This window comes from Paralichthys olivaceus, chromosome 22 (assembly GCF_024713975.1).
Source record: "Paralichthys olivaceus isolate ysfri-2021 chromosome 22, ASM2471397v2, whole genome shotgun sequence".
Lineage (NCBI taxonomy): Eukaryota > Metazoa > Chordata > Actinopteri > Pleuronectiformes > Paralichthyidae > Paralichthys > Paralichthys olivaceus.
The window spans coordinates 11,287,732-11,312,369 of record NC_091114.1 but is presented as its reverse complement, the minus strand read 5'-3'; the positions used below and the strand labels follow the sequence as shown (position 1 = coordinate 11,312,369).

General features: G+C 39.7%; 2 protein-coding genes and 1 long non-coding RNA gene across 5 annotated transcripts in view; 1 reads left to right on the top strand and 2 right to left on the bottom strand.

The window, feature by feature from the left end:
• LOC109634696 (uncharacterized) overlaps positions 1-24,638 on the top strand; it is an 83,034-nt gene that overhangs the window by 20,961 nt on the left and 37,435 nt on the right. The window lies entirely within an intron of this gene.
• Positions 2,366-4,105, bottom strand: LOC109634695 (homeobox protein HMX2-like). Its single transcript, XM_020095383.2, has 2 exons — positions 3,699-4,105; positions 2,366-3,416 (listed from the first exon to the last, which is right to left on the bottom strand). Exons 1-2 carry the CDS (start codon positions 3,913-3,915, stop codon positions 2,884-2,886), a joined length of 750 nt encoding a protein of 249 aa, XP_019950942.2. The 5' UTR covers positions 3,916-4,105; the 3' UTR covers positions 2,366-2,883.
• On the bottom strand, positions 4,484-7,780 carry LOC109634694 (homeobox protein HMX1). The gene is made up of 3 exons (XM_020095382.2): positions 7,172-7,780; positions 6,407-6,583; positions 4,484-6,061 (listed from the first exon to the last, which is right to left on the bottom strand). Exons 1-3 carry the CDS (start codon positions 7,404-7,406, stop codon positions 5,625-5,627), a joined length of 849 nt encoding a protein of 282 aa, XP_019950941.2. The 5' UTR covers positions 7,407-7,780; the 3' UTR covers positions 4,484-5,624.

Genomic DNA, 24,638 nt, shown 5'->3' with positions numbered 1-24,638 from the left:
TGTTTTGAATATTGATATAAAATCACAATTTTCTTTGATGTAAATTTTATTCTAATTTAAATTAATGTTAATAATATATGATTTAAAAAGTATCTTTCAACTTATTTGAACATGCAAAAGTGCAATGCTTACTTTTTATAGTACAATTCAAATCTTTACAAAATTCAGTTTTAAGCTATGTGTTCGTGGTGTTTTATGCACGTTGGCAGTATAATAATGCATAAAAGACCAAATATGATCTTAATCAAATATGAATTAATTATAGTTTGCTGTTTTAGTTTGCATTTCAAGCTAAAATTTGAGTAATTTTTAAAATATAAACTACTTAAAGTAAAAGTTGATTTGTTATCTACTTGCTTCCTTTTCACAACTTCCCAAATTCTTGAACATCTGCCATTATATACGTTTTTGAATTATTTCCTCATCTTGAAAATCTAAACTCGATCTTGCATTTCTGTCGTTTCTCCTCATTTTTTCAAAATTTTCAAGAAAACTATTCCTTAACATCCTTTGTGCAGAACAATGTCCCTGTCTATTGTGTGTGTGTGTGTGTGGGGAGGGATGAGATACAGTACATCTTTACATGCACAGCAAAGGTAGGCAGGAATTTAGCAGAGAAAACAACAGATTTGCAGGCAGACTAAGTGGTTGAGTGAACAGGTTAACAGCGGCGGGGCCTTGAATGGCTGTGACAGGGAGAAAGCAGTGAGAGGCTCCAGCACTGAAAGGGGAAGTGACCCGGAAACGGTGCGTAAGTGCAGCTTGCTGGGCCCTTTCGGAAAAATCTCTCCAGAAGCACTGATGCAAGTCCACCTAAACACACATTTCTCTTATTTCTCTGGCTGCAGAGATGCATTGCTCAGCTACACTCATGCGCTCTAACAGCAAAGAAAAACAGATAGTGGGGGAGACCTGGATCAGAAACTCCTGAATCTTGATTCGCGCATATTCTCAGTACTTAGAAAACACAGAGTACTCGGTCTAAGCGAGGGACAGCACTGTTATATTATGGATGCAGATCAACCTTTGCTGCCACAGTGTGATGACTCACCATGACCCACCTTTAGTGTGAGTTAAGAATCTCGGCTCAGATTTTATTGTGTGTTATGAAACTGCACATCTTTCTACACGGAGCTGATAAAGGACACATTGATAAAAGTACCTGTGCAGTTGCAGAAGCCTGTCGTTGTGTTTCTACTCCTCTTTGTTCATTTGTTACTAGTTTTACATTATAATTTCACTCACTAAACTATTTGTAACTTTCTGTGTTTATCATATATTATTTACATTTAAAAGAATCTCAGACTTCACTCATGTCCACGAAGAAGTAAATGTGAGAGAAAATATACTTATTTTTTGTCGACCTTATGTTAAACTTAGCCTTAATTGCTGTTGGTCAAACCTACTGTGTACAAACCTTCTTTTCATCTTTTGTAATAACTTTCAAACAATCATGACTATTTTTCATTTTTAGCCAATAATATTCAATTATAATCTTGTAGTCTTGATGTCACCATGTTGCAGTAACTGATGGTGTAGCAGGAACTTATCTACTAATATATAAATACAAACGTAATATATGTGTGTATATGTATGTGTCTACTACCAATAGTTACCTGATCAATCTACTAATAATCCACAACCAGTTTCCCAATCTTTTTTTAGTCCTTGTTATAAAGTGATTTAACAGAAGTTTTATCAGAAACCAACTTCATGTTTTTAAATTTCATGCGAAAATAATACTGAAAATCAAAATGTATAATCATCTCAGTTTGTGTTAAAGAAAAGTTCAGTTGGTGTTGAATTAACAGCAGCGTAAAATGGTCTAATTAACAGTACTGATGAATTAGATTTTGGAATAGAAAGGCCTGAGAGCAAGTATGAAAAACCTTCAAAGTACAGTTCCAACTTTTGATCAAGACTCACACAGGAAGCAGGATCATCACTGACTTTGCAGCACAGAAATGAGACAACTCAACCCTTCACTGAGGGAGGCAGAGCTTAGAAATGAATAAATAAATACAGGGAACTGACCTGATGTAACGTGTGATGAAAATTAACGATATGAAACAGGTGATTCGACCTGAAGCCGATTTTGAGCCATTTCTCATCTCTGGAATCAACATTTAAGTTTCAGAAAACATCCAATGCCCAGAGTTTGACACCGCAGAGATGAAAATGTACTTTAAAACCGTAATTATCTGTGATCACAAAGATTTTAGATCTTCTAAACCAAAGTGTTTTTAGTCTTGACCTAAAATCAAATGAAACTTAAAAATAAGGATAAAAAAAAAAACACACCGATATTAAAGTCACATTTCTTGCACCTGACCTCAGTTTTAAGCCAAAACACGCAGCAAAAAACTTCAAACATTACTTTTTTTATTGCAAAATTCATCATGGTCATGATATAATAACTGTATTCACAGCTCAACAGTCGGTCATATTAAAGATCGAGTGAAAATAAACCAGAAAAGTGTTCAACAACAATAATAATATAAGGCCATATAAATACAAAACGAAGTATTGCTCCACAGAAACTCGAACATTTCAACATAAGAGATGGAAACGATTACAAATGCGTTTTTTAACCGAAGTTGCTGCAGCTTTGCTCTTAACGTACATTCAGTCTGATGACATTACTGCGCCAAGTAAAACTGCTCAGAGGAACTTTAATGCATGCACAACTTCAAAATATCAAAAACTTAAAAAAATATATGATAATAATAATTAATAATAAACATTTGGGGACAGAAAAGTGGCACATGCATGTCTTGGATTAGTTGATATGTTTACATCAAAGTTTCAGGAATTATATGAACTCAAAAAATACAATAAAAAAGTGACAGGCTCATATAAAGTCCAGACATCCAGAGGAAACCATCAGTCCGCATCAAACAGGCCAAAATACTTGCCAGTGTTGGAGAAGTAGATGTAAGGCGCCGCGTTCGCAGTCGGGTAAATGACGGGGAAAGGCATGGGCAGCAAACATCCGTTCAGCAGGCTGCTGTCTTTGTAAAAAGTCGGTAATTGCACGTTTTTCCCCGCCTCCGAGAGGTGCTCGGCGGCGAGCGGGCCCTCCATGTCCGTGGACAGCTGCCGCTTCAGCTTGTTGCGGCGGTTCTGGAACCAGATCTTCACCTGGGTCTCGGTGAGCTGCAGAGAGCTGGCGAGGCACGCTCTCTCCGAGCTGCTCAGATACCGCTTCATGTCAAAAGTGGCTTCCAGCTGGAAGATCTGTCTCTTGGAAAAGATGGTGCGCGTCTTCTTCTTCACTGTGGCTTTGGTGTCCGTGGTGCTCTGCTGCTGCTCGGACGCGTCTTTGGCGCCGTGCGCTCTTTGCGCCCCGGCACAGGAGGTGGCTGTCAGCGCTGGTGTGTGTTCCCCGCGGTCCGCAGGGTGGACTCTGGACTTCACTGTGAACAGAGCGACAAAACGTCTTTGGATGCATGTGGTAAAATCGAGCACACACTCTTACCAATTCATGCGTAAAAACGCACAGATCGCACGTAATTAAAAAAAAAAACTATAGGAATAGCTACCTCCAATTTGAGACATAAACAAATAATTCACTCGTTGCTTAAATCCACAGTTTACGCATGGTTCTGCCTCTAAACACATCTGTCAATCTGTAAATAAATGTAGTATCACTCCGATAAATCACTTTTGAGAGAGAGTGAATAAGTCCCCCGAGTTACCTGTTCCCTCTGACCGGCTGTCATCTCTCCTCCGGACGTCCCACACCTCCTCACACTGCGCTTTAAACTCATCCGTACACCCACCGTCCCTCTGCGTCTTTGCGCCCTCGGAGTCTCCGGGGTCCAGCTGCTGCCGCAGGTTGAGGATGCTGTCGATGGTGAACGTCAAAGAGGCGCTGCGACCCGGGGCGTCCCCTTTGCTCATATTCCCCGGCATTTCATGCGCTCCTCCGAGATTCCCGAAACACCAACGTCCCCGGACGCTCCGAGCACCATCGCTCCACGGCTGCGACTAGCGCGCGGAGGAGCCGGTGAGACGCTCTTCTACGACCCGGAAGAGTGCGGTTTAGCAGCTTGTGATTGGTGCGGGTTGTGGGGCAGATGAGGGCGGGATGCAGGTTTCCCGTCTGGCTGCCATATTGTTGCTTTAAACACTTGGCTGTCATCAGAAGCTCAGTGCGCCCTGTAGGCTACCGACCAAAAACAAGACGTGGCTCGAGTCCTTTTATTTTAAACCTTGGAGTTTGCATCATCATAGTGTTTATTTATTAAATGATTTTATTTATATGCCACATTCACAATGAGTCTTATTCAAACAACATAACATCTTCCCTTTAAATATGCAACTGAAACAGTAATGTAGGCCAATTCAAAATTGTCTCTTGGGTCCTTTAAGCAAGAAAACAAAATATAGTGCTGTAAAAAAAAATATAAAATGTGCTTTAAGTTACATGGAAGGATGCATGTGACGAAGTGACCCTGTCAGTCAGGAGACCACAGAACAATTTGTGCATACATTTTATTCACATGTGAACATCAGTGTACAAAAATCTGTATTATAATCTTGTTAAATAAGAAATGCCACAGATTTGAGGGTATTTCAAAAGCTCCCAGCTATCAAAAGTCACAAACACTAAAATGGCTTTTTCATACATGATCAGTAGGAAGATTTCTTTTTTTTTTTTTTTTTGCATGTGTCAAATGATCCAATGATTAAATCCCCAGGACAGGATGTGTATGGGCTCAAATAAGGGTCAACAATATTTAGAGCTCGTGAAATAAGGCTCAGAGAGAACTTTAAAACCAGGCATGAGTTTGTAAATGTGAGGAAAAGAGTCCAGCTCATGTGAAATACAATTTAACATATAAATTGTGGCACTGATTTTTAACAGAGCCAATTGTGAAGAAAATGTGTTTACTATAACTTCATTGTCACCCACATTGTGGGAACTTTGAGTTTTTTAATCTGTACTATTTCTTCTTTGTGTGACTTCTCCTTGATATAAATTCTCCACAATTTTTTATTTTAACGTTCTCACATTTTCTTGACAACTAACTTGTATTTCTCATGCAGTTTTGTGTCACAGTCAAACACGAACACTAGTTTTGAAGTGATGTCCGAGCCAATTATTCCGCAAGCTTGAAATATTATGACACTTAAGTGTTCCCATCTGTCTGTGGGTCATCCGTACAATTTTGAGAAATAACCACAAAATAGAACCATATTTTAATTCTGTGTGATCTTGTGTGTAGTGTCCTCGGGGCAGTTATTGTGGGAAGAGTCCAAAAATATCCATCATACCTATTAAATCTAAGGGAACATATAAAATGTCAGGTTTTTATCATGAATTGAAAAAAACACTGCTAATGTGGAGAAATTGTTTTGTTTCAAGGAGAATTAAAAAGCTACAAAGAAGAATCCCGATGGCTTGATTTAAATCTGGCTTTATTTCCCAAAAGTTGCCTCTTGAAAAAGTCCTAAGGAAACAATTTGACACAGGCTGAATTATCTGCTGTGCATGAGCACAACATTTGATTTTCCCAAATCTGAACTGGTTGTAAAATGAAATGTTTTGCACCATCTTTATTTAATGATTTGTCCAAAGAGTCACAAGAATGGCTGTAACTTCTCTTGCCCCTTTAAAGTCACACCAGTCCAGTCATCTGTGGCATCACAAACGACACAGGATGAGTGAAGTGAGAAGTCAATGGATAGTTAATCACATTAGGGAAGCCAACAGACAGTGGTGACCCTCGGTGCAGGCTGCTCAGCGTCACAGGCGCAGCGACGCTCTCGCGATACAGCACGGGAACTCTGACGACCCTCTGTGCGGCGTAGGGACGTGCGGTGGCTGCGCTGCTGCCGGCCTCCATGTCCTCAGCGATCTGCCTCTTCCACTTGTTCCTGCGGTTCTGGAACCAGATCTTCACCTGGGTCTCCGTGAGCTGCAGCGAGGCGGCTAGGCCGGCCCGCTCCGTGCTGCTCAAGTAGCGCTTCAGGTCGAACGTGGACTCCAGCTGGAAGACCTGACTGCGGCTGAACACGGTGCGGGTCTTCTTCTTGCGGGCCACTTTTGTGTCACCTGAGAGCAGGAAGAAGGAGAGATGTTTTTGTTCAAGGTTCCCATGGTAGTTTTCTTGCACATTGATCCAGGATGTTTTTGCTACGCCACTGCTAAGAAGCTTGTGAAAACAACTAAAACATGATTTCTGCAGGACGAACTGATGGTTAATAAAAAACCACAAACTGTCAGCTGATACATCACACTGCTTAAAGGGAAACAACAACAAGTTAAAGTCTGCAGCCAATTTGTAGCCTGTGTTATGAGCTGGGTGCATGCGTAATTACGCACTCCCTGTGCTTTCCACAGAGCCGAAGGTGGACCTAAATTAAGAGTGTAGCGTGGCTCTATTTGCTCTGGCCGCACCTGGGTCCGAGCTGTCCTCTCGAGACAAGCAGGAGGAGGGCGCGTCGTCCTCTCTCTCATCCGTCAAACTGTCTCCCCCCTTCTCCTCCGCGTGCCCTGTTAAAGGTGGGGAATCCCGGTCGCTGCTCGGTAGAGGGTCGCCGTGCTCATCCGAGTAGCCGGGCTTGTACCGTGGACCTGCAAAAAGAAAACTCCCTTAATCATGCTACATAGGCTAAAGTGCTCGTACCCTTGTCCAAAACTGTCAGAACGCAGTAGGGAAAAACGCTCATTGATTGCTCGCCGTCCACCACCGGAGTTGTGTGGATGCCAAACACCGTACAAGGCTGATATTTGGAGAGTTTGGGATTTTACGCACTGAGACAGAGACAGTAAAACGTTTTACAGACTATTTGTCGAGCCTACTTATGGCCGTGCAGAGGTATTTTATTATATATTATATAATAATAAAAGTTAGCTGCAGTTGTGGCCCGATTCTGGTCCACGTGGTGAATTGTAGACCTTTACGCACGGAGTAGGATGGTTTTACGCGTGACGTAATTAATTATATCTGTGTACACGAGTGATGCTTTTCCACTGATTTGTAAGATCAGCTTTAAGTGTTGTCACGACCCTAGTAAGCGCCCCTTAATCCTACTTATCCAACATATCAGCGAGGTTATCTGCCGGTCAAATTAAAGCGACGATTTCAGATCTTTTGAGTCTCGCACCTTTTATTAGCTGATTACAGTAAACAAGTAAAAGCTTGTGTAGATGGACACTCACTCCTTGAGCTGCAGTTCACTGTGTTTGGTGACGTCCCTCTCCAGGTCAGCTCCTCTTTCTCCAAACGTCCGGGACACATCACCGGGCTGTGGACGCTAACTCCGAAGTCCGAGGTCTCCTCTCGCTCCTCGGCTGTAGCTCCTCTGTCTGCAGTTCCCAGCAAATTCTCAATGTAAAAAGACGAACCTCTCGACGCAGCGCTGCGCTTCGATGTCGGCGCTTTATCGTCCAGCATTGTGACGAAAACACTTCCCCAGATCTGAATATTATAAAACCATTCCCGGGAATGTGTCTGCTTCCCAGACTGGAGTGTCTCCTGCTCCGCGTAAAACCGCCCAGACGCGATCCATGAGCGCAAATTCAGCTCAAGCCTCTAGTTGCAAGAGATCCGGACACAAATTCAAACCATGAAGCGACGAGATATAACTCCAGACAAACAAAATAATAAATCAAAACCGGAGTGTCTCGTTGTCGGGAGCCTCTCCTGTCGGCGTGGTTGTTGTCTGTCTTGAGGCAGCGCAGAGATGCTGTATTTAGGTCAATTAGGGAGCAAACCAAGGCAGAGACGCAGAGTTGTCCTCAGGGCGGCAGAGATGGAGGGAGCTTCATGAAGAATGGCACAGTACCGCCTATTGGTAACATCGGTCCATGCACACTTTATATTTACTGTGCACTGTAAGATTTAAACTCTTATTGAGTTGCCCTATAATTATTAAAGACACCATTTCTTAAAGGTAATATGATTTTATTGATTAAACCGATTTCCATTATAGTTTGCATCAGGGAAAAACAGAAGATTGTCAGAGCAGAGCCTTAAATACTTATTATTATTATTATTATTACACTATAGTTATTAATCATGTTTATGTGTGAAGTGATGAACAGATTATCAGAGTTTTGAATGTGTGAGCCAAACAAACGAGTTTTGAGGCCTTTGTTTGGAACAAAACAGAATAATGTGCCTGATAAGTCTTAAATATGCTCAGTGACGTTTTAACCCTTTTCAGCAGTTGAGTGCAAAAGTCTTTAAATGTTTTTGATTATAGTTGTTTTGCAAATTACTATAAAGTCTAATATCTGAATATGTGTGTAAAGTATTTATTTGATTCATAATATTTAAATTCATGCTGTAGACATTACGCACAAATATATATACATATTGTTATATATATATTTATTGTAATATTTTTCGTGAAAAATATTTTTAAAATATAAGTTTAAAAAGTCACATAATATCTACTTTTGCCAGATTTACATAATACATAATTAATGAAAATTCTAATGCTTTTAATACCAAGAGCTGAACTCCTGGATTTTACTTCTATGTTCATTATCTGTATGTGTTTTTATTTTTTATTTTTTTGTAAATTGCATTTTGGACCAGAATTTGTTTCTAAACCCGTTGTGATGTCACAAAATCCTGCTCAAACAAACATCTGAGACTCTTGATGTATTTAAACTGAGCACATAGAAACTTTGATAAAAGTAAAAACAAGGAAAACATATTTTTGAGCATGGATGACTTTAAAGCTCGGTTCCTTTTTCCTGTTTGTTTGCGAATGTGTGTTTTGCAAATTAACCATAACACAAACATGAACAGATTCACCATCATGTCACTTCTGGACTTGTTCCTCCCTCAGCGAGGCTTAAAGGACCAATCAGTGTCCAGCACAGGCCTCACAGAGCTCCCTCATTCTCACACTGACAGGCTGAAGGAGAAGCTTTTCACCACAACCTCTCTGAAACACTCACTTTAGGTTATCTGTGGAGAATTGATATTTTTATTTTCCTGGAAACAGCCCCTGTTAAATGCCCGTAGATGGAGTGACAGTGTGTTGCAGCTTAAAAAAAGAGTTGATTAACACTGAAGGGGGAAAATGTTTAGTCAGCTGCAAGACTGTGAAAGCTGGAGTAAAACAGCAGTGCGTTTGGAGTTGTAATAGGATTTAAACACCATGAAAAGCTTACTTTCATCTGTAGGGAAGCTTTAACAAATTCTCAGAACATTCCAGGCTGCACGTTCTCAGGCTGCATGTTGACAAGCCGCATCAAATCCAACTCTTGCGTAGAAAAGTACCTCACAGCACAACACTGATGTTAAATCTCAGCGGTGAGCGTTGAAGAGAGGCAGAGAAAAACAAACCATTTGTGTTCTCAAAGGAATTCCTCACAATTCTCTGTGCCACAAAATTGACTTTGTAAAAGCCTCTTTGCTGCTAATAACCTATCAACCTCTTACTCTGGATTCTGAGCTGCGCACCATATTTCACATACTTCCCAAATATGCTTTTTGTAAAGTTTGAAACAATCGAAATGATTGAACTAATCAAGCAGCAAACTTACTGTATAGTCAGCGTTCTGTGAGCGTAGCCTGCAGCACACACAGGCGGTATGCCTTGTAGTAGTAGCAAATATATATTTCATGAGCAGGGTAATTAGAAGAGTAAGAAAAACTACTACTCTAATCTGACGTTACATTTATATGCATTTATACACAGGATTAAAAACATTTTTTCACCTCAAAGACTCTGAAAATGTGTTTTTTTAGTTAAAGGTTTGTCTCTATAACTATTATATAACAAAAAGGTAACAATTAACTTTCAGAACTGCTTCCTGTGTATTGTATGGATGTGGTCGGATCAGGTGCACGGAGATATTTGACATTCCATTTTTGAAATTAATTCCTCAGCCGGCTTAAAACTATAAGAAAACCACAAACCAAGCAAACTTACACATTAATGGCTCTGTTGTTGTAATAACCAAAACTTTAGCAGACAGTTGTGAGTTCATGTTGGACCCCAAGATACTCTTAGATGATAATTAGTTTTTTATTTTTTATTTAACAAGAATAAAACAGGAGATTAAGTTGAAGGAAAGAAAAGAAAACTTGACAAAACTATAATTCTGTGATTGGTTTAAGCTTCTTCATCATTTCCTGGTTGACTCCTTTTTCATTTATTATTCAGATGTTTGACCGAAGAATCATTTTTAGACTTGATCACATAAGTTAAATGCTGTTAATATCGTTTCAAACAAACTCATTTGTGGGCCCCCAACAAAAAAGAGGAGGGCCCCATTTTACACACTTGCCTGAGAGTCCTTGAAGAGCATGGCAGTGTGTGAGCATTTTAAAAGATGAAGGATTTGACTTTTTATTTTCCAACAGTGATTCAGACCGACATGTTTTTGTGTCATTTTGAGGGAAGCTTGAAATGATCTCATGCCACTTTCGCCAGCAGCAACACTAACATAACACTTCCTGTCCTGTCTGGCCTCATTGTGAAGCGCGGCACATGGGGGCATGTTTAAGATCTCTTAATTAAGGATGACACTGCAACCTTTACAAGGTGGATGCAACAAGGACCGAACCTCCAGACTACCTGAGGAATGATCACTGGGGATAAGAACTATTTTCTAGTACAAATACACTGAAATATCTAATTCTCTTTAACGGAGGATAAGGAAACATGTCTGTCCAGGCTCACTTATTGTGTTGAGCTTATTTTGACTCTTATTTATTGTGATGGAAGCAGAAAGAAGATAATTTACTTAAATCGAAGTAGATACTGTACAATAAATACGTAGAAAATGTACTTTATAAGTATCAAAAGTTAAAGTACTCGTTGGCCCCTGTGTTAATATGCAAACCTTATTTTAGTGATATTTCTAATGCATTAATGTACAAACAGCATTTTATTTTTGTAGCTGATTTATTGAGACATGGATTTTATAGCATAACCATATTTATTTTATTGAAAAATGGTCATTTGCAAAGTAACGATTGTGTTGTGGCGTTAAAAGTCTGCGTTAAAAGTAGCATGAAATGTAAATACTGTGTAGCTTCAAATAAATGTAATGGAGTAAAGTAAAGTCCAGTTTAAAGTAGAATTAAATGTAAATACTGTATACCTGCCAGATAAATGTAATGAAATCAAGTAAATTAAAGTAAGATCCAGTTAACATACAATGTAAAAACTGTAGATACTGTACTGAGTAAAAAGTCCTTCAAATAGAAATAGCATAAAATGTAAATATATAGTTCCCAGATATATGTAATACAATAGAGTAAAGTCCAAGTTCTGAAGTATTGTGAAATGTAAATACTCTTCACTCGACCTGAACTAATCAGTTTCTTATTTTCGTTATGAGTTTGAGTTCTTAATAAAACATCAGCTCTTATTAAATATTCAGTGTATCCAGTATATATTCTGCTGATTACTATGATTTCCTGATGTCAGCTCATCCGTAACATAATCATCATGAGTCAAATCCAGAGCAGCTTCTCCTGCAGTGTTGTTAACAGTGTGTATGTTTGTCTTCCATATGCATGATGAGAATCTATGTATTGGGGGGGGGGGGGGGGGTTCCTCCACATCATTATTTCTGCCACTATAATGGGCCTCTGTGGCGATTCTCGCTGCTGAGGTCAAAGCCATGGCCCAGAATGCAATAGTGTATATGAGGTCAGTGAGGTCCAGACATCTTAGGTTGGCCTTAACAGAGGCAGTCAACCAGAAGGGCCCCTTTATGCCACATCGAGCGTGGAGCTGTTGACGATTTTCTTTTCTGGGCTCTCATGCGCTCTCCGTCTGCTGCGGCTCTACTCCACCCTCGGTCTTACTCAAAAAAGCTACGTTCACACCCATCAGATGAGATTTTAAACCTGCGTTCTCTCTGGCAGCTCATGGCGGAGAGGTCGTGGTTGGGGTCCCTGCCTGAAAACAGACCTCCAGGCTCCCGTTGTCACTTTATCAGAAATGGCCCTTAATCTGCGTTTTATACCTGCTCAGAAAGTCCAAAAAGAACACTCCAGATTACGACCATTGAAACTGACACATACTTCTCCTGCTTAATCCCTATTAGCCCTCACCTCACCGCACTCGCAGCCCGATTCATGCAGCGGACAAAGCGAAAGCATTCTGGGAGCTGTTTGGGTTTATTGCAACAGCTTCTGCAGCCGTGCACAAAAGCCTGTTAACAAAAACAAGCTTGTTGTGTGTGTTTTATTTAGTTTTGTGAGTTTGATGTTTGTCTTTCAGGCCTGGAAAGAAAAACACATTTAGCTCTTGGCCGGAATAAACTATTAATGCCTGTTTGTTTAACCCTTGGACGGCAAATTAACCCCTGTTAGAGCCAGCTTGTCAGTTCAGCACAAAGGAGGAAGAAAAGCGCGATATTTTAGCCACATTCTGGCCTAATGCCACATATCCACACCCCTGTGAGAGAAAACCAAACCTATTCCCTTCAGAAGTGATCAAATGAAACGTTGCAGCACATTTAATTGTTCGACATTGATTTTGTCCTCAGGAAAAGTGAGTTTAAAGAGTTTCTATCGGGGAAAAAAACACTAGTTTAAGCTGCAACAATCATTGTAAAGTTCAGTTTTAAAGTAGCATCAATTCTAAATAATAAATTAAAAGAAGAGTCTTACTTTTTTCCAGCTACATTATGGCCTAAAGTCACACATCCAAACTCCTCTGAAAGAGAAAAGTGAACATTTCCCCCCAGAATTGTGAAACTTTGATTTCGTCCTCAGAAAAAGTGAGTTTAAAGAGCATCTAGTGGAGAAAAACACTTTAAGCTGCAACAATCAGTGGCTCTTTCCCATGCACGTTAAAGCCATCAAGGTTAATCACATGAGATAAGTGCAGCAGCCGGCAGGTACAATATACCTACACAGGAAACAGGGTTTATTCCCGCAGGGGGTGGGAAAGACGGGGCACTTCTGACGGATTACAGGCCCACCACAAATACCAGGGCTTATGGGACATCAGATCAATGAGAGAACATCAGCCTCCTTGTGATACCACTAATGTCTTAAGCTGTGCCAGGAACTGGGGTCAAATGTCACATGGTTTTTTTGGGGGGATTTCAGCTAAAAGGGTCCAACTTTTAAAGGTTTATGAAACTTCTAGATGGCTAAAAATAAAAACCTCTTCTCCCGAGCACCCTCTGTGTGACCCAGGAGCTTTTTAAATAGAAATCTGCAGAAGGAGGCGCAGGACGTGGGGCCGAGGAGCCTCCGTTGCGTGTGAAAGGAGCGAGGTACACTCAAAGGTAGCAGCTGATGTCCGTGGAGAGAGTGCACCCCCCCCTCCCGTCCAAGGTCAAAGCACTTCTGTCATATTAGCTGATACACATGGTCCATATTTTTCAATAAATCATGGCCCCTGAAGGATAACTGGAGTACACCAGCTATAAGAGCTGCATGTGGGGGTCCTCCTCCTCCTCTTCCTCCTCCTGCTGCTGAATTGTATTTAATGAGGAATGTTTTGACTGAGTCTCTTAATAACGCTATATTATTTGTATTATTATTATTAACTTTAAAAAGTCATTACTAGGATCTACCCTGAAACTTTAACAAATGTTTGAGGTACTGCAAAAGCAGATATTGAAAGAGACTGCAGGTTTATTGATTAAACAAACTTGTATTAATAAAAAAATATTCCTGGATTAATAAAAAAGGAGTTTTTAGGAGATAAAGAAATAAATCAAATCTGCAGTGAAAATAAACGCATTACTACTGCTAAAACTACTACTAACAATAATAATAATGATAATATTAATAAGAGTCTATCAATTATAATAATCAAATATATAGTTATAATTGTATTGGCATTATTAATCATATAATTTATATTATTATTATTATTAGTTTTAATAGTTGAGTACTATTAGTAGTTCTACTATTTTTGCTACTAATACTGCACCTATTACTACGGCAGTTATAAATAATAATACGAGGGATTGAATATTGGTGTTACTATCATTGGGATTTATACTATGATTAGCATTATAAGTAATATAAGTAGTTTTAGTAGTGTGATTATTACTACTACTACTAATGATAATAGTATAAATCATACTACTAACACTACCATTATTATTATTATTATAAGTTATAGTTGTTATTGTCGTCGTAGTTTTAGTTAAAGGAAAAGTAATAAGATTAATGCTGTTATTAGTGTAACTATATATTAAAAGTCTTTAAAGACATTTCCAAGACACTTTCTCTTCTGTTTTTCCTCCACTCGGAGTTGATGCTGTTGTTTTTGTCTGATTGGACCGAGTGTGGATCTCGGATGTGTCTCAGCTCTGAGCTCCATCTCCTGTGATGAAACATGTAAGAGGCAGAGCAGGAGCAGCATGAAAGATGAAGGAGTCACTCTAATGTTTGCCTGCAGGACATTAAGTCCTCTTTCTGTTTTCTCTCCTCTTGTCACGCAAGTCCTCCTGCTATACATACACACTTATATGTACATATATATATATATATATATATATATATATATATATATATATATACATACATACACACTGCTGCTTACCTGGGAATCAAACCTGCAGCCCTGACTCTCAGCAACACCTTTTCCCCTCTATCAGTAAATGTTTTGGCCTAGAAACTTTTTTATTTTTAATTTTTTCAGTTCATTGTCACATTTAAACAAAACTTAACCTATTTTAAATGGTTGATTCAATATCTGGACAAATCAGGGAGGACTTCAGGGACCAAGTTGTGTTACCATTAAACTTCAACCAATACATTTTAAGAAACAAGATAATAAATAAAGTTTGAGATAAGATAAATATAAATCAGAGCTGTAATGTAAATGTCCGTGTTTCTCTAATTTGTTGTAAATCTTCATCATTTCCTTTGAGAGGAAACAAGACGTTTTTTTTAACCATAGATTGATCTGATGTTTTAGAAATATTTTTGTAATTGTTTAAAACAGCTTTGGTTTTTAAAGACTCATGCAGAGTTTTAATCTTAATTATAAACGTATATTGAGTGCACGCTCTGAAAAGTGAAGAGCACTAGAAGTCGCATTTTTAGTTGTTATTTCATTCTGGAGACGTGTTAACGTTGATTTCACACAGTGAGAGCGTCAACTCTCACTTTTCATTAAGTTCATGTTGTAAAGTTTGATCCACAGCGTTAGGAAGTTTAGATGAAGAACAGATTGTGAGAAAGAAAGTAAAGAGGTGATTTACTCTGTTGATTCAACACTCGCTCGTTCTTCTGCCGTGAGAAGTGAAACCTGCGCTGCCTTTATTCACTTTATCTGACGAACTGCGGATTTAAATCCACGAATCTCTTCGTGTTCGTTAGGAAATCTGATGATTTAACGGAAAAGTCCCACATTTGATTATTTCACCCGTTTGAACGCAGCGCGCGAACATTTTCAGTTTCTCTCCAACTGCGATTTATTATTTCCATTTAATAATAAATGGAAATAATTTGGATTTGTTCAAAAGTGAGAAAAAATAACTTTATCAAATATTTTGAAATAACTAATTTTGATTAGAAATAAATAAAAAGTAACCACAGTGTGTTTTTATAGACAAATTATTAATAATATAAAGAAAAGTTATTAATTAAAAGTTTAAACTTTACTTTAGCTGTTGCTTTATAATTGCCCCATTCATATAATTATAATAACATTGCTATAATAGTTTTTTTATTTTTTTATTAACTTCCAATAAATCTGTTCCGTCTAACCCTAACCATAATTCTCTCTCTCTCTCTCTCTCTCTCTCTCTCTCTCTCTCTCTCTCTCTCACACACACTCACACACACACTCTCTCTCTCTCTCTCTCTCTCTCTCTCTCTCTCTCACACACACACAGATGATATCTGCAGTTCATCATGTGTTGGCTCTCTGTGCTCGTACTCTTGACACATATGACAATTATATAAAACTCTGGGAAACAATTTGGGGAGTCACGTCTCTTGTGCAGTAAACAGGCCGAGTTGTAAAGTTCATCACACTTGAAGCATCAAGCTTTTTTTTATTTTTTATTTGAGGCCCATGTGTTCCCGGTTAGAAGAGATTTTACCTTTTGGTTGGAGAGTTGCACTGTGCACTGCTGATAATAATTTTGATTCTGTGACATGAAAGAAGAAAGTGGATAATTTGCAGCCGTTTCTGAGGGAGTTGGAGAGACAGGTCTCTGCTGTGGCCTCCAGCTGTTTTCAGGGCTGGGAGGCCTGAAACTCCACTTATTGTAATGTGCTGTTTGACTCTAATGTGTGAAACAGAAAGAAAGAACGGAACAAGACTTTCATGTATGCTGGCTGCTCGTGCTACATGCTATTCTGGTTTCTCTCATTATATCATGCCATATGATATAATGAGAGCAAATGAGGAGTTCTGACAAAGAGAGAAATCACACACCCTCTGCTTTGATTAGTTTAAAAGTTCAGTTCGAGGAGTTTTATCTGTGTTAATAACCAGCGACACTGAAAAGAAACGAGCCGGATAAAAACATGAATACAGCTGACAACCATTAATGCAGAAAAGTGAGGAAGAAGAGCACATATACAGGATCTGGAGGATTTAACATGAAAACAAAGCAAGAAAGGTTTTGACTCAAACAATCAGCAGAGGGCAGCAAAGCACAAAGCACTTTTCCTGTGAAGACTCAAACTAGAAATCAAACCATTTTTGAAAAATGATAAATAGTGTAATGTGCATTTTGTATTTATGAATCACTGTGAAAAAATAAATACATTGGATTTCAGTAGATATGTTTTCCCTCATATTGGTTATTAAGATTACAGCATGACAAGAGGACAAGAAGTAAAACAATACAGTAACAAATCATTATTATTTAAAGTTCTGTTAATATGTTTATTAACTTTGTAAATGTTCCCTCATAGACAAACATGGAAAAGATTGTTTTATGGAAATGACTGCAGACTTGAACTGTTGACAACTTGCGTGTAACACCACGCTTCAGCCACAAGATGGCAGTGTTATGACATTTCTTACAATGCATTATGGGTGCATCATTAAAAAGCCTCATATTTGGGGTTTAAATTCAAATTACATGATGGAGAGTGGACTTTGAATCAGCGTCATATATTTCGTAAACGCCTGCTGGTCAGAAGGCTGAGTGTGTGTAATGTATGTAATATTATAAGTGTATGAAGCTTACACTAGATTTTCTTCCTGTCCAGTGTGTCGTACAACATTCTTGACATTGAACCCCTCACATGCTGCACCAGCCACAGTTACTATGCGTGATGCAGTACCGTTGTGCCTGTGATTGTATCTGTATGGCAGTTATTTAATTCCCCACAGTGCACCAGGAAGCCATGACGCCTCATTAATAGATCATTTACTTGAGGAAAATGGGGAACGTCTCTTCCATCAAGGAGACTGTGTGAGCTGCTGCAGAACAGAATCCATTAACCTGGGATTATTACATCTGTGAGCAGAGAACGTCATCCCGCCCCTTATGAAGAAGAGCGATGCTCACATATACACATCTTCATCTTCAAATGGTGGACGTGGTCTAATGGTTGTTCTTGTGTCATTATGGTTCTTCAGGAGTTGGTAGTTCAGTTTGTGTTTAACAACGATCTATCTCGTCTCAGACGTGTGTTTCTATAGATTCTATAGTTTTCTCTCGGTTTGTGACCTCAGATGTTTGGTTCGCTGGTCGTGTAAATGCGTGTCTGGTCATGTGTGTTTTATCTGCAGCTTTAATGTGTCAGATTGGGCTGAAGTGTCTTTTTTTCCGATCTGTAAAGCCTTGTTCTGTTTTTTTAAATTTTTTTTAAATTAATTTGTCCAGATTCTGTCGGTTCATGGGTGGGGCCAAGGTGGCACTGAAATTCGATTGGCCCCTGAGGTGCCGCTGTCCTGTCAGTTACTGACAATAATAACAATAAATATGATTTGTTGAGCATTTTTATTTTTCAAGCTTTGTTGAAGTACACTTTGCTTTAATAAGGATTCAATTTTATTCAATGTGTGGCTTTGCTCAAAGTTAAAGAGGACACGTAAACTTAATTGTGCTCAACCGGGAATTGAACATGGATGTTGCACATATAATTGGCTTCTCTGTGTAAATTGTCCTTTATGGCCCCTGAGACTGATGGGACCTCTGAGGTTAAGGCCCCTCTGCATAATGTACAGATTAATTCATTACAAGCAAACAGAGGGGACCCTTTGTATGTCCGCAGCATTTCTCTTCTCAGTCTTTCAAATTCAATTAGTCCTTCAGAGGACCCATGAGGAGGACATCTCCTGTCACAAGGTTTTCATGCAGAGAGAGAGAGAGAAACAGGAGGAGAAAAATAAATAATAACATGAGACCATCTCTTTTCGGAAAAACACAATTGCAGATAAGTGTTGCTAGGGTTTCCAATAGACAGGATTTTTAAAAATCAGTGTGCGAGCAGCGTGGGTTCAGTTCCTGGGAGTCTAGTTAGCCTCTGTCATTTGCATGGCCTCCAGCTGTCGTTCTTCAGCCGCCCCGAGCTCCAACATGCACTGGAAATTCATTTCATTCTCCAGAGCTAAACATCTAATTTAACAAGACTAAACAAGACACATGCATTAAGTAAAAAGAGCTGTGTGGAATTTGCAGGAACTAAACATGAGCAGTTATCACTCTTCTGCAGAGGCAGGGGCGAATGTATTTGAATCTTGATGAGGAATAACATCAAATTTGCATTCAGGACTTGTTTAACTGTGCATCATCTTTGCAGACCTTAAAAAAAAAAGTGCAGCTGCTCATACGGCAAAGTGCTTAACAAAAACTTAGAGCCAACATTGTCTACCTCTTTACTTACCTCTCTCCTATACCTCTTCTTTAATTCTCAATCTTCTCTCTATCTTAATTGTCATATTGATATGACTCACATTTTGTAATCCACCAATCCTTCCCTTGTATTATCTACATCCTGTGGAGCTAAATTGAAGACTTGTCACAATACATCAGAGCCTTTCCAATTTCTCCCAGCCTTGATCTTCGAGTAGCACAATACCACAGTGGCCTTTAGCTCCTTATCGGCCTCCCAGATGCTGCCGTGGCTCTCAGCCTAACTGTGCTCTGTCAGCTACTCTTTCCCTGCCAATGTGGAGTGTGGGGCTGCCAGCCGCAGATGTGCGTTCCCCCCGTACCTGGCTCTGACGGTGCACCGAGGCCACAGGTGGCCGGCGAACCCGTCACGGACATGTTTCCACTCTGCTCTTCCAGCAGCTGTGACTGGAGCATAACAACACAGCCACACTCAGACAGCAGGGGAGTTAGTGAGGAGAGTCAGAGTAAGATGTTGGTTTCAGTGTGTTATGAAATTTTATTTATTACAACCTCCGTTTTTCCAGCAGAGGTATTTGAGTGGAGACTGTAGTCTCTCTACCTCTTTCTCTTCATGTGATTTCTCACTGTCTGTGTGAAAGAGGAAACGTGAAGAGCTGCAGTATCCTGCTGATACACGTGCTCGACCAATCACAAGTCATCAAATAAACTTACCAAAATATAAACAGACATCAGTGTGATAGGAACAACTTTGGAAAAAAAATGTGTTTGACATGTTCTTTTAAGTTTTGTCTATGTCCCATCCGCGAACATGGAGGAGGCAGGGTTACAGACCGATACTGCATGCTGCCACCAGGTGGTGATCAAGGCACTCTGGCTTCACTATTAGGGAGCTGTCATGTGGTTTACACTGTGAGGACGAAATGTTTTAGGTCCGACATTCATGTCCCTCTTAGTGATGTAAAAGTTTAAGAACTTTTTATTTGATGTTTCAAATCTATCTTTATAAAGTTTTGCCTTTTATTGACTATTAAAGGAGCTTGGAATTAATTGGAAATGTATTTTATTCCACACAGAAAGAAGTATTGGTTTTATGACTCCACTGTTCCATCAAATAATCTGTAGAAAGTAGTCTTGAGTTTTATTTTACACACATTTAAACTGGGTATATTTCACGGCAATTAAATAAAGTTCTGTGAGTTTGAAAAGTTTGTAATGGTCTGTGTCGGTTTAGTGAGAGTGCTCCTCACATCCATGCTCTTTACATACTGTACTCTGTGGTCACTGCAGTCTCACACACACCAATTACATCAGGTCCTATATCTGCACATAAAGACTTTTCCTGCTGAGTGAAGCGTTTGTCCTGGTCGCAGCCTGATAACAATGATGCACCATTTAAAATTTAAATCTGCAGCAAACCTTTATCAGTTCACATTAATGCGTAATAAAAAAAAAACTGTGTAAACCCAGGTCTCACTCGATCGTTTCCTCCACACACACACACACACACACACACACACACATATAGACCTTGACTTGTTCTTGTCCATGCTGCTGAATAATTTACCAGTGCCCACCTATCCTGACTGTGAGTGTGGCCATTTTATTATGCATGAGGTAAAAAAAAGAAGGTTTCTTGATAAACAATGACCTTGTGGATTAAATGATAAAGACATAAACGATGAATCACTAAGCAAGAAAAACAGAAAAAGCAGGTGTCAGAACTTACATCTTTGTTTCTCATGGAGAATCTATTTTTGTTCAACTAACCCCGTCCTCCTGTCGCAGACCTGTGTGCACGAAGCACTCAGTGCTGCGGAGTGAGGATTTGCAGAGATAACAGGCACTGCTGAGGCAGGTGTGGAAATAATAGCTGCTCTCCAGAGGCTGCGAACAATGTGAAATCCCTGACAATGGGGCTTTTCCAACACTCCACAGCGACAGGGCTCTTAAATGGAAGCTGTTCTTTACCTTGGCTCTGTGAAACACTGATTTGAGGTCAGAGAAACCAGGTTACTTTACAATTAAGATGGAAGCCTCAGAGTTGTGTCGATAAAGTTCGCTGCTTATTGGCAAGTCGATTCTGTTAATTAATCCAGCAGAGCGGTTGCAACCTCTAAATCCTGTCCTGATTAGAAACGGTAGATGAAAAGGTGCCGTCTTGGTTGGAATTAGCTCGCAGTCTTGACATTCGTTTTATTGACTCGAAAGTCAGCAGATAGCCCGATGACACCGATGATAACGGCAGCACTGTGTTTCCATTAACAGCCACATCGATCAGGCAACAATTCATTCCTGCTGAGAGGAAGCGACAAATAAGACAAGCTGTGAACAGAAGCAGTTTATAAATCAGCCTTTTCCTCTGACATCCATTAAAATAATGATCCTGCGTGTATAATATATTGTCAACGAGCCTTTGATTGTTGAACACTTCAGCTCGACACAGGCAACAGACACAATAGCTGGTGGTATGACTCTTGTTCTGTGGTAATGAATTTTACATTACTGGAGATGCTGTGAAATTGGTTTTCAAGAGAAAATGTGATTTTGGTTTCGACTGTCACCCTCTGAGTTCCCTGTTGTCACATCGTTCCCCTTCTGAACAATTTTCCATCTGGTCAAATTTCCCCCTGTTGTTTTATAGATCTACAAATGTACATTTTTATCCTTTAGACATTCAGATGATTGTTTTCATTTCGATTTCTGTAATATTCAATTCAGCTTTGCAAGAAAAGCCAAGAGAAACAGTTGGAGACGGCAAAAGTTCTCCTAAAGGAGGAAACCATAGATAGAATGAGATAATAATAATAATATATAATAAAGATGATATACTTATAGGCAAAGAATATATATAAAGATGGACGATGCGTCTCTACTCATTCCTGCTGTACAAAAATGAAGCTGAAATTTCCTGGATTCGGGTGCCGCCATTTTGCACTTATGTAATTGGGCGTCTGCGTAGCGGTGATCTACTGTCGGAGCTGTCCTGCCGACACACGTGCTCGACCAATTGCGCGTGAGCATTTAGCAAATAATGTGTTGCATGGTTGGATATTTTGTTGGAAATCTAGTGATTAAGGTCACTTCTCACAACCCTGCCGCCGCCATCATGTTAGAGTCTACACGGTTCTCCTGCTGATAAACAGAGCTTTGTAGGTCATGATTAAGGGACTCATTTGTCTCGCCCGCTCCGTCTGTTAAGTTTCAGCCTTCCAAGTAATTAAGGAACCGTGGAACAAATAACGCTGGATGGCCCCCGGGGGTTTTCACTCTTACTTTCATGCATCCATTAGCAACGTGGCCAATGCTTTCCATATGTACGCTCACGCTCGGGGATTTGTTGCGCTCTTCATGGGAGTCCTCATATAAATTGCAATTGATGTTGTAATTATTCTTTGAGATTTATTTAAAGAAGAGGTTCCGGTGAATGGAAAAAAACAACAGATATAATTATTACCCGATGGTGTAGTCTGCGATCTGGTTCATAATAACCTTTTATCATGAGGGCGTCTCCATCACGTTTTTAGTGCCCATCTGTGCAAGCGCAAGGTAGATAAAGACATTATGGAATAGGGAAGGTGTTGTTCAGCGCACTTTATCCAATCTCACAACATATTTATCACAAGAGCATCAGGGCGAGGCCATTTTTTTAATCTCATTACTTTTCAGACTAAATCCCATTTCTGTTACTTTGGCTTCGATCGAATTTGTGTGAAAATTGGGTCTCGGACATGAAAAGCCTCCTGCAATAAACAGGCGTCACAAACTTTGGTGGCTCATCTTCTGCAGGTGAAACTCGCCCCATGAATACGCAGGATGTGCATGAGATTTGGGATCTGTGGCAATTAGGAAACTGCAGCACCATCCAGAAAATACAGTCTAGTATATGAAAGAAATTAGATTTAATAACTCCCTGGGTTACATTTTAACTCAATGCAGCAAGGATTTAATATAAGTATCATTACCCGACACATTCTACTGCAACCACTTTTAACCATAAAGTGATTCAACCTTTAAAAAAGACAGATATCAGCAGGTTTTTAATGAAAAACGCAACGCAGTTGGAGATTTGTCCGATTTTATCTTAAACTTTATCTTTATGCACTACATTCTTCTGGGACTCTTCAGTGGAGCCTCTCACCTTTATGTGCTTACTTAGCGCTTGTACTTTAGTTCATCGGGTAACGGCAGCAGAGGAGACGGAACACCGGTAACAATGCTTCAATTAGATATAACACAATATTATATATGAGTCCATCTAAAACATTCAGACTTCAGAGACTGTCGGATACAAACTTTCCAGACAGTTTGTACTTTCAGTCTCTCACTGTGATTCTCATTAGATTAAATACATGTATTTATTTTTTTACTTTATCCTGTGTAGAATATTGAATTGTGTTACCTTTTCATCGTGTGAGACCAATGAATGATGAATCGGGTTGTATATGCATAGTAGATGTGACTCAAATTCAAAACTCTCACGTCGTAAAGTAATCCGAAGTACGATGTCATGAAGGATAAAGGAGAAAGTGACATTGAGGGAAGTTGAGGGTTTACTATCGATAGTCTGTGTTTATTAAGATTTATTAGTTTTAATTTAGGTTCACACGTCATGGCAGGTAAATAGGATCTGGGGAACATTAACTTGAACTGTGACTGATGCCAGTTAAGTCTGAGAATGACTTTTTCAACAGGAATTCAAAACAAGAAGTTGTCATGCCAGGACTTCAGCCTTCTTCCAAGAATCCAGTAATATCATGCGAGGCGTCGCTGATTTCCCCTGATGGCTCTGCCTGAATGCACGATGTGATATTGAATTTTGGGGGGGGAGGTGGAGCGGTTGTTTCAGTAGCAATAATCCTTAATGGGAGATGAACACTCTGACGCCCATGTGGTGGTGGACGAGGTATGAGGCTCTCCATTAACTGAAACTCTCAGACCTCTTCCCTCGGAGCTGAGTTCCCATTAACGTAGAATGCTGCGAAGTAGCAAAAACTGCTCCGTCAATCATTTCTGTGTGAACTCCCTGATGACTCCTGTCTTCTCCTGTCGTCTCAACTCATTCCCTGTTTATCTGGCCGCATCTGAATGAGAAAATTAAAAAGCAAAGGCTCGAGTCGGACGTTGGAAATTATCACACACACTCACATACACACGTCAGCAGTTGACGTAAAATATTTTGAAGCGAGTGCTCTGATATACACTGAAAACAGAAAACTTTTGGACCAACTTTAAGAATTAACTTTGACTAATAACACACAATTCAGTCAAATTTGTTCAAGTTATATTAACACGATTACTAACTTTAAATTTTCTTTAGAATGTTTTTTAGTAGTATTTTTTAAAGCTGTATCTTTTCGTTGTAGCCGGTGTTTTAACATCCATTTAAGTTGAAGGGTCCTTTTATTTGCCTGAAATCGTAAAATCTACAAAACAGCACATTTGTGGTTTTCCTCATTTCAAGCCCTTTTGTTTTCTTGGACTCGCTGAGCTCCTGTTGCCCAAAGGTACCAAAGCCAAATCTCTGAACCAGCAGGTGATCAAACAAATCCAATGATCCCACAGCAAACACACAGTTAGTGACTGAGTCAGCCGCAGCAGGATAAGAGAGCGACAGACAGAGAGATGACGTTCTTGAGGGAGGCTGCTGCCGACGCTCATCTCCTGAGGCTTTTGTTCAGCAGTGAAGTCACAGTCGCTGTTATGAAGCTTTTTAGAGATCGAAAAGAGCTACTTTAGAAAGCTGACGTTAAAGGCCATCGTAAAACACTGTTATCTTGGTGCAGCATCCCTTTTCTCTCCAGGCAAGACTTTTCATCGCCACATCTCAGGGATCCAGGGACACTCGCTCAGGGAGGTAGCCTGCAGGATTTTTACAGTCTCCCATGGCAAACCCACCTCAATAAGAAATGCA